Source organism: Sorex fumeus, unplaced genomic scaffold (genome assembly GCF_029834395.1).
Source record: "Sorex fumeus unplaced genomic scaffold, SorFum_2.1 ptg000041l, whole genome shotgun sequence".
Taxonomy (NCBI): Eukaryota; Metazoa; Chordata; class Mammalia; order Eulipotyphla; family Soricidae; genus Sorex; species Sorex fumeus.
Genome location: NW_026606098.1, coordinates 6,472,136 through 6,486,197, shown reverse-complemented (window position 1 = coordinate 6,486,197; position 14,062 = coordinate 6,472,136). Strand labels below are relative to the sequence as shown.

Genomic DNA, 14,062 nt, shown 5'->3' with positions numbered 1-14,062 from the left:
CACACCCGAACAGGAGCCACCACAGGCTCAAGCCCACCCTTCCCTTTTGGGTGCCAAGAGGGTCCCCATTCCCCCACAGCAAGGAACCACAGACACAGCTGGTGGTGGCCCCAGAGTAAGTGTCAGAGACACTCCTTTTGTGTTCTGGCTGGAACTTGTATCTACAATGCCTCACCCACTCCAGGAGGCAGACATGCTGTCAGAAAGCCCACGGAGGCCCTCATCTCCGTAGTGAGCATGGTGACCAGGTCACCTGCAGACAAAGCCCATTGACTCCTGACTTTCAGTCCAGCCCAATCACCACCACACAGCCCTGGGAATAACCCCCTCTTCCCTCAAAGATACCCACCAACCCCTGGGTCACTCCTGTAGACACCCCAACCCATAACCCTGCTAGGCAGTGAAGGTTGATCTGGAAGAGAATCCACCTGAGGGACGAGTTGAGAGTGGGGGCCTTGCCCAGGATGGTTCTGGCGGGGGGCGGGGGGGAGTGCAGAAGGAGGGGCAGGTGGAGTCTATCTGAATCTGCGATAGATGGTGCCAGATAACCACGATCCACATCAGGGGTAAGTGAGCTGCTCAGAGGTACAGTGTGAGCCCAAAAGACCTGCCCCCAATGAGCTCTCACAGACCTGCTCCCTGTGAGCATCTCACAGACCTGGCCCCAGTGTGTTCCAGACTTGTACCCCTATGAGTCTCAGAGATCTGCCCCCAGTGAGCTCTCACAGACCTACCCCCAGTGAATCTCACAGACCTGCCCCCTCCACCCCGTGAACTCTCACAGATCTGCCCCCCCCCCTTAACTCTCACAGACCTGCCTCCTCCCCGACCCCTATGAACTCTCAACCGAGCTGGTGCCCCTCCATGAACACTCACAGACTTGCCCTCTGTGAGCTCTCACAGACCTGCCCCCTGTCAGCCCCACAGATTTGCCCCCTGTGAACTCTCACAGACCTGCCCCCTATGAGTTTTCACAAACCTGCCCCCCTATAAGGCCCACAGACCTGCCCCATCTGTAAACCCAAACTCACCTCCCGCTGCTTCTCTTGCTCCTGTTCCCTGAACTTCAACTCCAGACCTTCCAGACACTGGCAGCGCTCAGCCTGCAGGTCCTCCCGAAGTTGGCGCACAGCCTCTTCGTGCTGGGCCTCCAGGGTCTGCAGGGCACCTGTGGGGGACAGAGAGCCCATCAGGCCTCCCTCTAGCCCTTTTTCGGCACTTGCTGAGCCTCAGGCAGCTGAACCACGAAGCAGGGATGTCTGAGTTCTTATAGGCCTGTCTCCTTCCCACGAGCCCCAAGAAACTAATTCCCACTTATATCCAGAGGGTGGGATCACAGACACCCCACCTCCCCAGATGAGGAGGGGACCACACGGCCAGACCAGAGTCACTAGGACTGAACTGGGAAGGAGCCGAGGACCCCCAGAGAAGCACACAGGAGAGCCGGCACGTAAGCGCCATGTGGCTCTGGTGCCATTTATCCACACAAGGTGCCACGACCATCTTGTGATGGGGCCCGAGAGATAGTACAGTGGGTAGGGAACTTGCTTACACAAAACCAACCCAGGTTCGATTCCAGGTATCCCATTTGGTGCTGATTCCCTTCCAGGAGTAATCCCTGAGCACAGCTGGGTATAGCCCAAAAACAAACAAATCAAAAAAAATACAAGCCCCATCTCATGAAAGGCTTCAGGGATCTCGGCACCTTGCGCAGTCATGACCAAGGAGGGAGCCTCAAGGATGACCACCCCTCAACGGCAAAGGTCAGAGCCAGGAAGCCACTGAAGCTATGAGCAAAACAAATCATGGACCAACCCTGCCGCGTACCCCAGAAAACAACCGACTGCTCTTAAGAGAGACTCACACTCAGCCTGGGTTTTGGCCTGAAAGATCTTCTCCAACTCCACTTTCTGGTCTGCCAATTCTTTTCTGAACTGTTCTTGTAAATCCTCCAATTCTGACTGGTGCTTTACAGACAACTCTTCCCGTAGGTTTGCTAAGCATAGCTCCCTCTGAGACTCCCAGTCTTGCTTCAGGATCTGGAGAAAGAAGGAAAAATCAGGCTGTGGCAATTACTGATCAACCATGGAAACTGTCAACAGCCTGCTTGCCCCACACAGACCAAAGTGGGCCCAGGGAAGGCCTGTGTGCACCGACAGTTCTGCTACTGACCACGGGAGGAACAGGAACGAGCAATCGTGCCACGAAGGCACAGGAGGCAGCAGAGACCCTAGTGTACCCTGTCACACCCCTCCCTAATGATACCCATGTGCCCATGTTACACCCACTCCAAACGCAACCCTGAGCCTGTCACACCCACCCATTACCCACACACCCACATCACACCTTAAAAATGTCACCCGAGTCCGTCACACCTGCCTGTGTCACCTGTGTGCTGTCACACCCACTACTCATGCCACTTTTGTGCTCACATCATACAGCCCACCTCTGTCACCCATGTGCCCATCATGCAAGCCATCTAAGTCACCCATCCCTCCCAACACACAGACCCTCCCACACACAGACCCTCCCAACTGTGCTGGCTCCACAGAAAGGGTCAAAAGAGTGGGAGAGCCAAGGCAGGGGACATAGAGTCCTGGTCATGGTACTTGTCCCTAACCCCAGCCTGGATTGGATTCACTGAAACAAGACGAAGGCACTATAAACCATCTCACCTACCTCTATCATCTTCGCATTTCTCTCCATTTCTGACTGTAGCTGCTTCTTCAGCTCCGCTGCAACAGAGAAATAGGAAGCTTAGAGTGCTGAATCTCAGACTGCCCCACAGCTGGATATGCAGCGAGAAGGAACCACAGGGCACAACCAGGAGGGCAGGAATGAATGAGTGCTTAGAGTAAGGGTACCAAGGCGTCCAGCTGAGTGACAGTGAAGACATGCAGGAAGTCCTGACTCCAGGCAATAAGCACTCACACACCTCTGGTCACCTGAGCCTGGCCTGGAGGCCCCACACCAGTCCTACCAATCTAGGAGAGCGCAGCGCCCTAAGAGGAAGGAGGGACTAGCTAGACATGGGTTGAGAAGTGCTGTCCCCAAAGGTCTGGACACAGGCAAGCCAGGAGGAGGCATGGGAAAGAACAAGGAGGCTTGGAGGATGGGGGCGCGATCCAGGCTGCACCAGGGACATAAGCATGAGGACAGATGGAGCAAAGGGTCGGAGAGTGCCCACCAGCAGCACCCCATCTGCCCACAGTAGCCCAGTCCCTCTCAGCACCACGCTGGGCGACAGTCCTGCGGTGGACCTCTTGGTCTCACTTCCAGGGTGCAGGGAGAAAAAAAACAGCCATGTTGCATGTTTTATGAAGCAAGAACCACAGGGGGAAGCAGCACACAAAAACTTCTTCACCAGCCGGTGTTGGCAGGATTGTGGTGAGAAAGAAACCCTCATCCACTGTTAGTGGGAAGGTGGTCTGGTTCACCCTCTATGGAAAATAATATGGAGCTCTCTCAAAAACATGAGTCTAGAATTCCATACAACACAGCAATGCTGCTTCTTGGTATCTATCCCCAAAAATCAAAAACATTGATTTGAAAAGATATACACACCCCTACGTTCACTGCCACACTCGGTACAGTAGATATGGAAACAACCAGAACGCCCAACTGTGGATGCATGAGCACCAGTGGGATGAAGGATCCAGAAGTTGTAACATATAGGCACAAAAGAATACTATGCAGCTCTAGGAAAGGACAAAATCATGCAATTTGCTTCTATGTAGATGGAACCAGAGGGTATCAGGCTGAGTGATGTCAGTCAGAAGGAAGGGGACACAGAATGATCTCTCTTGTACAAGAAATTCAAGGACAGACAGTTAAGAGAGCAGCACAGGGTCAAAGGCAGCAAAACTGGAGAGACAGTCCACAGATTTAAAGTGAGGGCTGGAGGGGGAGAGGGGAACAGTAGATTTGGGACCTTAGGGGTAGAGGGAAGTGGGTACTTGGAGGTAGATGTGTGCAGAAATGATGCATGCACAAAACTACCATTAAAGCATTGTAAACCACAAAACCTCAATCAAGAGTAAAGGCAATGTTGCATGAGTCTGGAGGGCGCACAGGGAAACCCACAGGAATCAGCCTGGCTCCCCTGGGCGACAAAAGACAGGGCCCAGCAGAGAGGCCGAGAGCACAGGGTGCCCCTCAGCTGGGAGAGTGGCTGCTGCAAAGGCTGCCGTGCTGTGTGTGTGCTCGGGAGCCACTCCCACTGAGGATGCGAACAGGCAACTGCCTTGCAAGTAGGAGGCCCTGGGTCCAATTTCCAGCACAGCCAGAAAGGACAGGACAAAAACTTGCAGCACGGAACTCAAGGCCTCTGCAGAGAGGTAGAGCGGGACAGCAGGCGGCAGTACCTGTCTCCTGGCCGCAGCGCAGAGCCAGCTCCTCCCGCTCCCGTGCGTGCTGCTCACGGGCCTGCTCGAGCTCCAGCTGCTGCCGGCTCTGTGCCAGAGCCAGCTCCTGGGCGTGCCGCCCATTCAGCATGTCACGCAGCTCCACCAGCGCTGTCTCCTTCTCCCGTTGCAGGTTGGCCTGCGTCAGCTCCAGCTGTGCCGTGTGCATATTATTCAGGCTTAGGCGCAGGGCCTCGAGCTCCAGGGCAGGTGGCGGCTGCAGAGACAGGGTTTCTGGGCAACTCTCCTGGGCACAGCCGCAGAGCGGGAGGGCACAGACTGTCCCAGTGGTGCTGCCCCCTGCCCCAGGGCCCCTCTCCACCTGCTCTCCAGAAGCCTCAAGTGCAGCTCCAGGCCCTCCTACCCCACAAGGCCCCCTGGCTCCACTCCAAAGCCCCTCCCGCTCCAAGAACCAAGACCCAGCCCCCAAGTGGCAGCTGCCTCTGGGGAAGATGCAGCTGTAACAGCAAGAATACTCCCACCCCATCACAAGGGTTCTGTGCTCCCTGATTCGATTGCTCTGAGACGGACAGCTGAGACAAGAGGGTTGGTGCCTCTGATCTCTGACCCCAGGGACAAGGGGTGTCCAGGCTCTAGGCGTCCAGTGCTGGCAGAGTGGCCACTGCTTGGCCACATCTATCCATCCACCTGCCTTCCCACACAGCAGACAGCAGTCGCTGCCACATCCTTTCGCCTACTGATCATGTGTTCCCCTCCTAAAGTCCCTTCATCCAGAGGTGATGGCAGGTGCATGGGAACCATGCTCTGAGCCCACTCAGGCCTGAACATGGGGTCACCTGGGTCTGCAGCAGCTCCGAGCCCACCAGCTCCTCCTGCTCGCCACCCTCATCTTCTCCTCTGCCCCTCGGCAGTGTGGCCTCAAGCTCCTCTTCCTGGTCAAGCTCCTGAGGAGGGAAGCACAAGAGACGTGGAGGGTGCCTGTGGGCTGACAGGCACCACCACGGGCCACCACTCCGGGGCCAGTCATTCTCATATCCACCTTGCAGGAGGAGCCACTGAGTCCCAAGGGCCTGCAGAGAAGCAGCCAGAACTGTAGCTGTGGCAACTCCAGCTGAGAGGAAGAGAGCTCTGAGGTGTGAGACCAGCAGATCCACAGACAGGGGACTGCACTGGGACAAGGAGGTCTGAGGGCCCCCGAATGGAGCCAGGGCTCCCTGTAGGGGGCAGGAACCAAGTGTAGGCCACACAGTGCAGCACACGGACCAATCCTGGTAGCCTTGTGGTCAGGAGACAGACCTGCAGGCAGGTCCAGGCCCTGCACGCCCACACCCCGACCTGGAACCCCACGACCCCAAATGTGACACCAGAGGCTGGTATCAGGAGCCCTGTCCTGCTAAGTCCCCACATTGAATCAAGGCTTAACACCCCAAGGTTATGTGGCCCCCCAGTGTTTGAGCACTGTGAGTGGTCCAAAATTAAACTTTTTTTTTTTCACTTTTGGGCTACTCCCAGCAGCTCTCAGGGATTCCTTCTGATGGTGCTCAAGGGACCACACACACTGGGTGCCAGGAACCAAACCCATGTCAGCCACATGCAAGGCTGCTACTGCTCTGGCCCCAAAGTACAGTAATTTTTAAAGTTACTGATAGAAATAACTCTGTCCTCCCGTTGTTCATCGATTTGCTCAAGCAGGCCCAGAAATGTCTTCATCGTGAGACTTGTTACTGTGTTAGGCATATCGAATACGTCACAGGGAACTTGCCAGGCTTTGCTGTGCGGGCCTGATACCCTCGGTAGCTTGCCAGGCTTTCCGAGAGGGGCAGAGGAATCGAACTCATGTCAGCCACGTGGGCCGCATGCAAGGCCAACGCACTACTCGCTGTGCTATCGCTCCAGCCCTACTAATAGAAATAATTAAATTTTACATTGTGTGAATCACATCTTTATGAAGACAATAAATAAGATCCCTGAACAAGCTTCAGTTCTCAGTGAGGTGACAGCCAAGGAGAGGCTGTCCAGGAGGGTGACAGGACAGTCCTGTGGAGAGAGGCTGCAGGCTGCCCCAGGAGGGGTGACAGGAGCCCACCGGACAGATCCCCTTGCAAGCTCCGGGAGCTGGAGGGCCTGAGCCACATCCTGCACAGAGAGATTCAGTCCCCATCTCACATGACTTCAGCACCCCATCCAGCCCTGTCTAGCCAGAGGGCAGCGTACGAGGCTGTCTCCACACTCCCACCTCAGGGAGAGGTCGGAGTCAGGGCACAAACAACGTGAGAATGTACAAGGAGTAGACCCACAGACCCACAGAGCCTGTGGTTCACAAGAACTGACGCTAGCCTGAATTGGCCCCTAGCGGGCAGGCAGTACCAGGTCACCTGGACAAGCCCAGACATACCCAGTCTTGCTCAGGGAGACACAGAGCAACAGGAAACTCAAGTCCGACCTGCAGCTTTCACTAAAGGTTGCTTGAGCAAAAGGCATAAAGGAGCCTGGCAAGGGGATACCAGTGCTCACAAGGGGGTCGAGCACGATGGCCGGGAGGGCAGGGAGGCTGGTCCTGTAGATGCAGGCCCCACTCCAGCTCAGTGGCACAGCGGGTATGACCCTGGATGCACAGGTCCAGCTTCTAGCATAATAGTCCAGAGCCAGGGTGTGATGCTGGGACACAAGTCCCGTCTTTTCCAGTCCCCACGGCTGCCCAGATCATGGGGCTGACAGCACAGACCTGGAAGGAGGAGGCCCACTGATGGCCGCAGTGCAGTCGGAAATCCTAGGGGGCAGGGACCTGCAGAAGGTGTCGAGTCCTCCAGCTGGGTGGGGCCAATGTGAAGCCGCCACCAGGCCTCTGCCTACCCCCTGCACGCACACACACCCCGCAGGTATCCAGGCATGCCTTGCACCACACGCTCCCCAGGGAACGAGCTAGCACAGGACCTGCAAGAGACAGCTGCCCCTGGGCTTAGGCCACTGTACCAGCTCCAACTTCTTTCTGTGACTCATCTGAGACCCGATGGGGGTCCGGGAGGTGACAACAGACTGAGCACAGGCTCGGGCGTGCAGAAAGCCAGGGCCACCACCACCTGTGGGGCGTTGTGCTGGATCCCCCATGCTTGGCCCAGGTTCCATCCCCAATACCCTGTGGCTCCCTTAACACAGGGCCTGGAGCAGCCCCTGAGCCCCACTGGGTATGACCCAAAACCCAAAAATAAAGTTTCCAAATGAGCATCCTCCAGTGCTGCTTCTGACCCAGAAAGTGGGAAAGATCCTCATCTGCTGTGAGTCGAGCTGATGATGACCATCAGCAACACCAGTGGCCCTCTCCCACCTGCATCCTTCTGGAAGGACAGGGCTATCCCCAAGGCAGCTGCATAACCCACACGCAGAGGACTGATGACCCCGAATGCTGACTCTCTTGAGGCCCTTGGAGGACAACAAAAGGGCCACTATTTCCTGAAAAAGGTGAGACGGATCCCGTCCAGCCAGCATCACAGGATCCCCCAGATCTGAGCGTGCAAGATACAAGTGGGGAGGCAAGTCTATGTCCTCTCCTGGTGCCAGTCGCGGTGCCTGGGTGGCCTGAGGGGACACGCAACAGTCCTCCACTCCCTCCTGAGCACAGACCAGCTCTGTGGCCTGCTTCAGACTAATGAGCAAGCCAGGAAGATTCACCAGAGAAGCAGACGCACGATCGCCAGGATGAAGTGCTAGGAGCCCAGGGAAAGCTGGGGCACATACTGCCAGTATTGCCCAACAGGCATGCCTGGCACCTGAAGGCAAGGCTTCGCTCAGCTGGGCCTCTGCACTGTGCACACTTTGCAGCAGTGTCTCCTTGGCTCCCCTTCTCTGCCAGTTTACTGGCTACAAAGTCTGTTAAAATCCCTGGACAAAGTCATTCCAGTAAAGTATTGCTGCCACCTTACTTCCACACTCTATGCAAAACCCAAAGATTCCAGAGGAGTGTAAGGAACAACCTGACAAGCCCAGGCTAGAGAGTCTGGAACCACGTCCCACAGCAGGTAGCTCTGCTGAGACCCATCCTCCAGGACTCTGGGAAGGTGACTCTTCTCAAACTCAAACTCACACAATTTTTGGAAGGTTCTTCTACACAAAAGACATCCCCTTCATGTTCTATCATGGAGGTAATTGCCTGCCAGATAAGAGACAACAGCTACCTTAGTTCTGGTTCCGGTTCCAGTCCAAAGTCCTCCAGGCATTGGGGGTATGGTGCCGCCAGCAGGTCAATCTGTACCTGTGAGGCGAGTGCATCAGCAGCCTCATGGCGCCTTCAGACTTCCAGATACCCCCAAATTGCTGCTGTGCCTTTGGCCAGACCCAAAAAACTTGGGGCAAAGTTTACCAAGGAAGTAAACGGCCAAAAGTTAGGTATGTGGGAAACACACCCACAAACCACCTCCGGCTCAGCTATATAATTGAAGGCAAGGCCTCTCTGGTTCCTGATTGAACTGCTTAATGGCCATGATCCCAGAGACTCAGAAATGAATCTCGGAATCCAGCGGCTTTACGTAGAAATGCGTCCAGTCCCTGCAGTCAGTTACCGGTGCTGGGCCACCCCAGGTGGGAATAGGTTTTGTGCCTTGGCCTGTTTCCCCGTGGCGGCCCAGTGGCCGCCATCCTTCAGAGGCCACTGGACAGTCAGGTTTAGGCCCCCAGTGACGAGACATGCAGGGCCTCACGGGATGAGGGTGGAGACGGTCCTGTCCTCCCCACCCCAACGAGACCCCAAGTCATCGCCCACGAATGCCCTCTCTGGCTCCTGATCAAGCTGCTTAACAGCCATGATCCCAGAGACAAAGAAACAAATCTCGAAACCCAGCGGCTTTTGGCAGAAATTCATCCAGACCCTGCAGTAGGTTACTGTCGCCGGGCCACCCCAGGGGGGAAAGGGTGTTGTCCCTCCACCTGCTCCCCCTTGACGGCTCAGTGGCCATCATCCTCCAGAGGCCATTGGACAGTCAGGTCTGGGCCCACAGTAACGGAACTTGTTTGTTGGGCCTCACGGGATGGGGGTGGAGCCGGTCCTGGTCTCCCCATCCCAACAAGACCCCAAGTCATTGCCCACGAACAGCCTCTCTGGCTCCTGATCAAGCTGCTCAACGGCCAGGATCCCAGAAACTCAGGCGCAAATCTCGAAACCCAAGGGCTTTTGGCAGAAATCCCTCCAGATTTACGTTTTAAAATTTCAGAATTTCAAAATCACATGGCCCTACTGCAGCCATGCGACATCATATGTTATTCATAACCAGCAATAGGACACAAATTGTCTACTGTTGCCTTTTCAGCAGATCTGAGTGTTGGGGTAAAATCTCAAATAATAATGGTGGGTGTCGAAATATTGAATGTGATCAAAGTAGAGAGAGAGAGTAATGTGGAAATCATCTGCCCCCCAGGAAGGGGGAGAGTGTGGGATGGGGGTATACTGGGGTTTTTGGTGGTGGAGAATGGGCACCGGTGAAGGTATGGGTGTTTCACTGTACGGTGTATGATCAAGACTTAGACCCAAAAGCTTCGTAACTGCTCTCACGGTGATTCAATAAATAAAATTATAAAAAATGGAAAAAAAAAAGTAAGATGGAGTTCGTGCACAATTCAATCAGCTAATCAGTGACTGAATAAATAGCAGTGCAGTATTCCTACATAAAAAAAAAAAAAAAAAAAAAACAAAGTCCTCCAAGCACTTGTGAATAAGGAGTGAGGGAGGGGTGCTAAACCCTGACAGCTTATCAACAAGAGCTCTGTACCCATCTTCACCCAAAACCTAAAAATCACTGCTTAGAGTTGTTTGTTTACAAACATGCCTCATTACTTTTTTTTGTTTTTTTTTTTTTTTTGCTTTTTGGCGATGCACAGGGGTTACTCCTGGCTCTGCACTCCTGGCAGTGCTCGGGGGACCATGTGGGATACTGGAAATCAAACCCAGGTCAACAGCATGCAAAGCAAATGCCCTCCCGGCTGTGCCAGTCCCGCCTTATTACTTCTTAAAATGCAATCTATGCTGCTTTCTACAACTTACTCTTTTGTTTCTGTTTGGGGGCCACACCCAGCGGAGCTAAGGAATCACTCCCATCAGTGCTCAGGACCACATGGTGTGGTGGTCATCTGCCCCACAACCTGCACAGCTCAGCCCTTTGAGCTCCTTCCCAGCCCTCAGTTGTTTCATAACATATGGAAGCGTTTTCCTTTCCCAACTGAACTCACAATGTGCACAGGTATAACGGGGTAAAGGGTAGGCAAGTGTGTCTTTGCTGTTGGGCGCTGAAACATGTCAAACTGAAATGGAAACTCCTGGCCTGTGTGACAGCACCCGTACTCCCCCCAACCAGCTGCCCAGCCACACTACCTTGGGAATGCAGAGTCTCATGCACGGCAGAGACTGGAGCACTGCCGTGACACCAGGGGTTTTCCCATTGCCAGGGAGGGGACTCCAGGTCCACCACACTGCATGCATCTCATCCTGCTGACAGAGGCCCAGTGAGGCTGGGATCACACCAGACCACACTAGAGAAGGCCCACAGCAAACAGGGAAAGACAAGGCCCAGCCAAGATGCCCAAAATCATCCACTCCTGCCTGGGAAAGAAGGTGGCGGACAGCCCTTCTCACAGCCATGGCCTGATTCTAGAGTTCAGAAGGGAGTCCCATAAGGGATGGTGAGTGGAGGCCTGAGCTTTTGGCAGAAGTGCTATGCCGAGCCAGGCTCCAGGTAGCAGTGACAGACAAGGAAGCAGAGAGGTGAGAGCCATGGGCAGGTGGAAGTGCAGAGGGCAGGTAGAGGGAAGAAGGGCGAGGGCAAGAAGAGCTCAAAGCAGGGTCCAGCCTTTCTGCTGCCACATACGTAAAGAGGGAAAGAGGCACCTGCACTCCACAGGCCCCTGAGACATAAATCAGGGCTAGAGTTTCGGCACCCAATAGCAGGTTCTAAGAACCTGGCAGGCCAGTTGCCTTGAGCTTGTGGAAGAAACAAGAACCATGTGAAAACCGATCCCTGACCCAGACCCTCTCAGAGGCAGGGGGTAGAGAACGGGGGGGGGGGGGGGGGGGGGGGGGGGGTCTCTCTCCAAAATATATATGACACATATGTAGGCCTTTCCTGAGGCCAAACACAAGCAAAGGGTACAGGAGACCAGAGCCGCCCCATTCCCAGACAAAACGCCAACCATGTCCTCAGCACTAGGGTGGTAATGCTGCTCTGAGGCAGCTCCAGGGCTGAAGACAAGACAAGCAGCACCAGGCCTGGTTCAAGTAACACTGCTTCTGCCCCAGCCAGTACCTCAGTTGTGGCGACAGGAGCTCCCAAGCATGGCTCCTACTGAAAAGTAAAAATAAGGGCTGGGGCAATAGTCTAGCCGATAGGGCTTACACGCAACCGACCGGGGCTCCATCTCGACATCCCATGTGGTCCTTTGCACTGCCAGGAGTGATTCCTGAGCACAAAGCCAGGAGTAACCCCTAAGCATCACCAGATGTGCCCCCCAATTTTTTTTCCTTTTAAATAAAAACTAAAAATAGGGCAGAAGAGCCAGTTCAAAGGGCTAAAACACAAGCACAGGACACACAAGATCCCAAGGTGTCCAGGACACTGCTACTGGCACAATATGAAACCTATACCTGCCCTATCACACAGATCAAGGTCCCTGGTAGGTGACATGCAAAGACAGATGAGGCTCAGTCCTCACCTGCCCCTCACAGGCCTTGGAAGAAGACAGGGCACCTCCCCATAAGAAGCGCGAGCTTGGGGCTGGAGTGATAGCACAGCAGATAGGGCGTTTGCCTTGCACGCGGCCGACCCAGGTTCGATTGCCAGCATCGCATATGGTCCCCTGAGCACCGCCAGGGATAATTCCTGAGTGCAGAGCCAGGAGTGACCCCTGTGCATCGCCGGGTGTGACCCAAAAAGAAAAAAAAAAAAGAGCGTGAGCTCAAAGTCTCCCTCCCCTGCTCCGCTAGGGAGAAAAGGTCACACAAAAGCTCACACCGGAAGCAGCCCTGGTCCTGCCTTATCTGTAAGTCCCCCTTTCACCAAACTGCAAGACCAACACCGATCGGAGAACTGTTACTCGCCCCGCCCCCTCGCACAGAAGATGAAAACTTCTGCACGAGCACAGAGAGACTGTATGCAGCTCTTGGCAGAGCACACCTACCTGCGCTGCTCCTGGCCTCTGGGCAGGCAGCCCCCCAGCCCCTGCTACCGCGCTCGCCTCCTCCTCCGGCACAGGCGCAGAGACAGCCGTGCTCTTCCTCTTCGCCGTCGTTTTCTTCGGATGCGCACCGTCACCTTTTGCTTTTCTCTGTCGGAACTGAGCAAGCTGCGCAAGAACGTAGACAAGTAGTAAAGGCAAAGGTAAGAGAGGAAGAAGTAACAGAGCCACCGAGTCAGCAAACTGGCGGGGGACATGGACTGCAGGGTCAACCCACAGACAAGACACAGAAGTCCTCAGGCGCCCGTGGCACTTCTCAGACAGAGACACTTCTCAAAGATGTATCTCCAGACAGCGAGTGGCACATTGGAGCCGTCTATGGCTGAACGCTCCTACAAGCAACCGACCTCTCCTTGTTATCCCCACTGCCCCAATCAGGAAACCAGAGCCTGAACTCGCTAGCTTTACACTGAGACCAGACACAGAAATAGCAAAAACTTAATTAAGCCAGGTCGATCCAACGTCCTTCGCTATAGAATCAGATGTTCCAGTTTTCATGACACAGCTCAGCAAAGCACCAGGGACCATCACTGTGTCAGAGACACAGCCTCAAAGTAAGGACTCAGACCCTGTCCACACACCAGCTCCCACCAACACCTGGCTCCTGTGGTACATGCGCTGACATCAGCTGTGTGGGAACAGTGCCCTCAGGCCTGGGCAGTGCCTGTGGATGGATGTACACAGCCTCACTGAGAGGAAGGCAGGGCAAGCTACATTCCAAAGAGGCCTACAGCCCCCAGCCCAGGTCACCAGAGCCCTTCCTAGGGCCTTCTGGACCTCTGGCCTGGAATCCCAACAATACAGTGCCCCTGGAGGACACCACTCGCCCCCTGGGATGCTACAGGCTCCTCCAGGCACTGACTCACTGGAAGTTGAAGAACTCCAGGATAGCATCTACACGGGAGAGGGAGGAAGCGCAGCTATTGCCTCACAAGCCCAGTTCCTGGTTCCACCTCTATTGTGAACTGTAGTTGTGATCCAGGTGTGTCTGGGGCACTCTCCTGCCACCACACCCAACCACAGAGAGCCAGAATTCCTCCATCCCCAGCCCAAGCCCCGCCTCATGCCCCCAATGGAGTGCACCCATGTCCTCGGGAAGGAGCTGTCACTGAAAACTCCCAGCTGGTGCCTCTAAAAGTGCATGCAACATTAACTGAGTGTGAAAGGGCCCTGTCCCCAAGCAGACACAGTAAAAGTGGACACATCCTGCTTCCGAACTGGGTTTCCAGCCTTCCCTTCAGATCGGCCAAGGAACACAGGTGGAAGGAGACCACAGGGTCTGTGGACTAATGGGTTAGTCCCCACACCCATTCCCAACAGCAGGGAAGCACCCACCCAAGAGCCGAGGCAGGCAGGAAGGAGACACTGTAAGCACCCTGGGAGATGTGGAGTCCCCCTAGCCCAGAGGTGAGTCCATATCCAGGAGTTCTGCTGGGGCCTCACCAGGCAGAGTCCCCCAGCCATAGCCGCAGGTGCTCAAGATA

General features: G+C 55.0%; 1 protein-coding gene across 1 annotated transcript; it reads right to left on the bottom strand.

Moving 5' to 3' along the window:
* Positions 1-5,200: 5,200 nt before the first annotated feature.
* LOC130028719 (uncharacterized) lies at positions 5,201-12,775 on the bottom strand. The gene is made up of 2 exons (XM_056119549.1): positions 12,522-12,775; positions 5,201-5,308 (listed from the first exon to the last, which is right to left on the bottom strand). Exon 1 carries the CDS (start codon positions 12,773-12,775, stop codon positions 12,566-12,568), a length of 210 nt encoding a protein of 69 aa, XP_055975524.1. The 3' UTR covers positions 5,201-5,308; positions 12,522-12,565.
* Between the last annotated feature and the right edge of the window lie 1,287 nt (positions 12,776-14,062).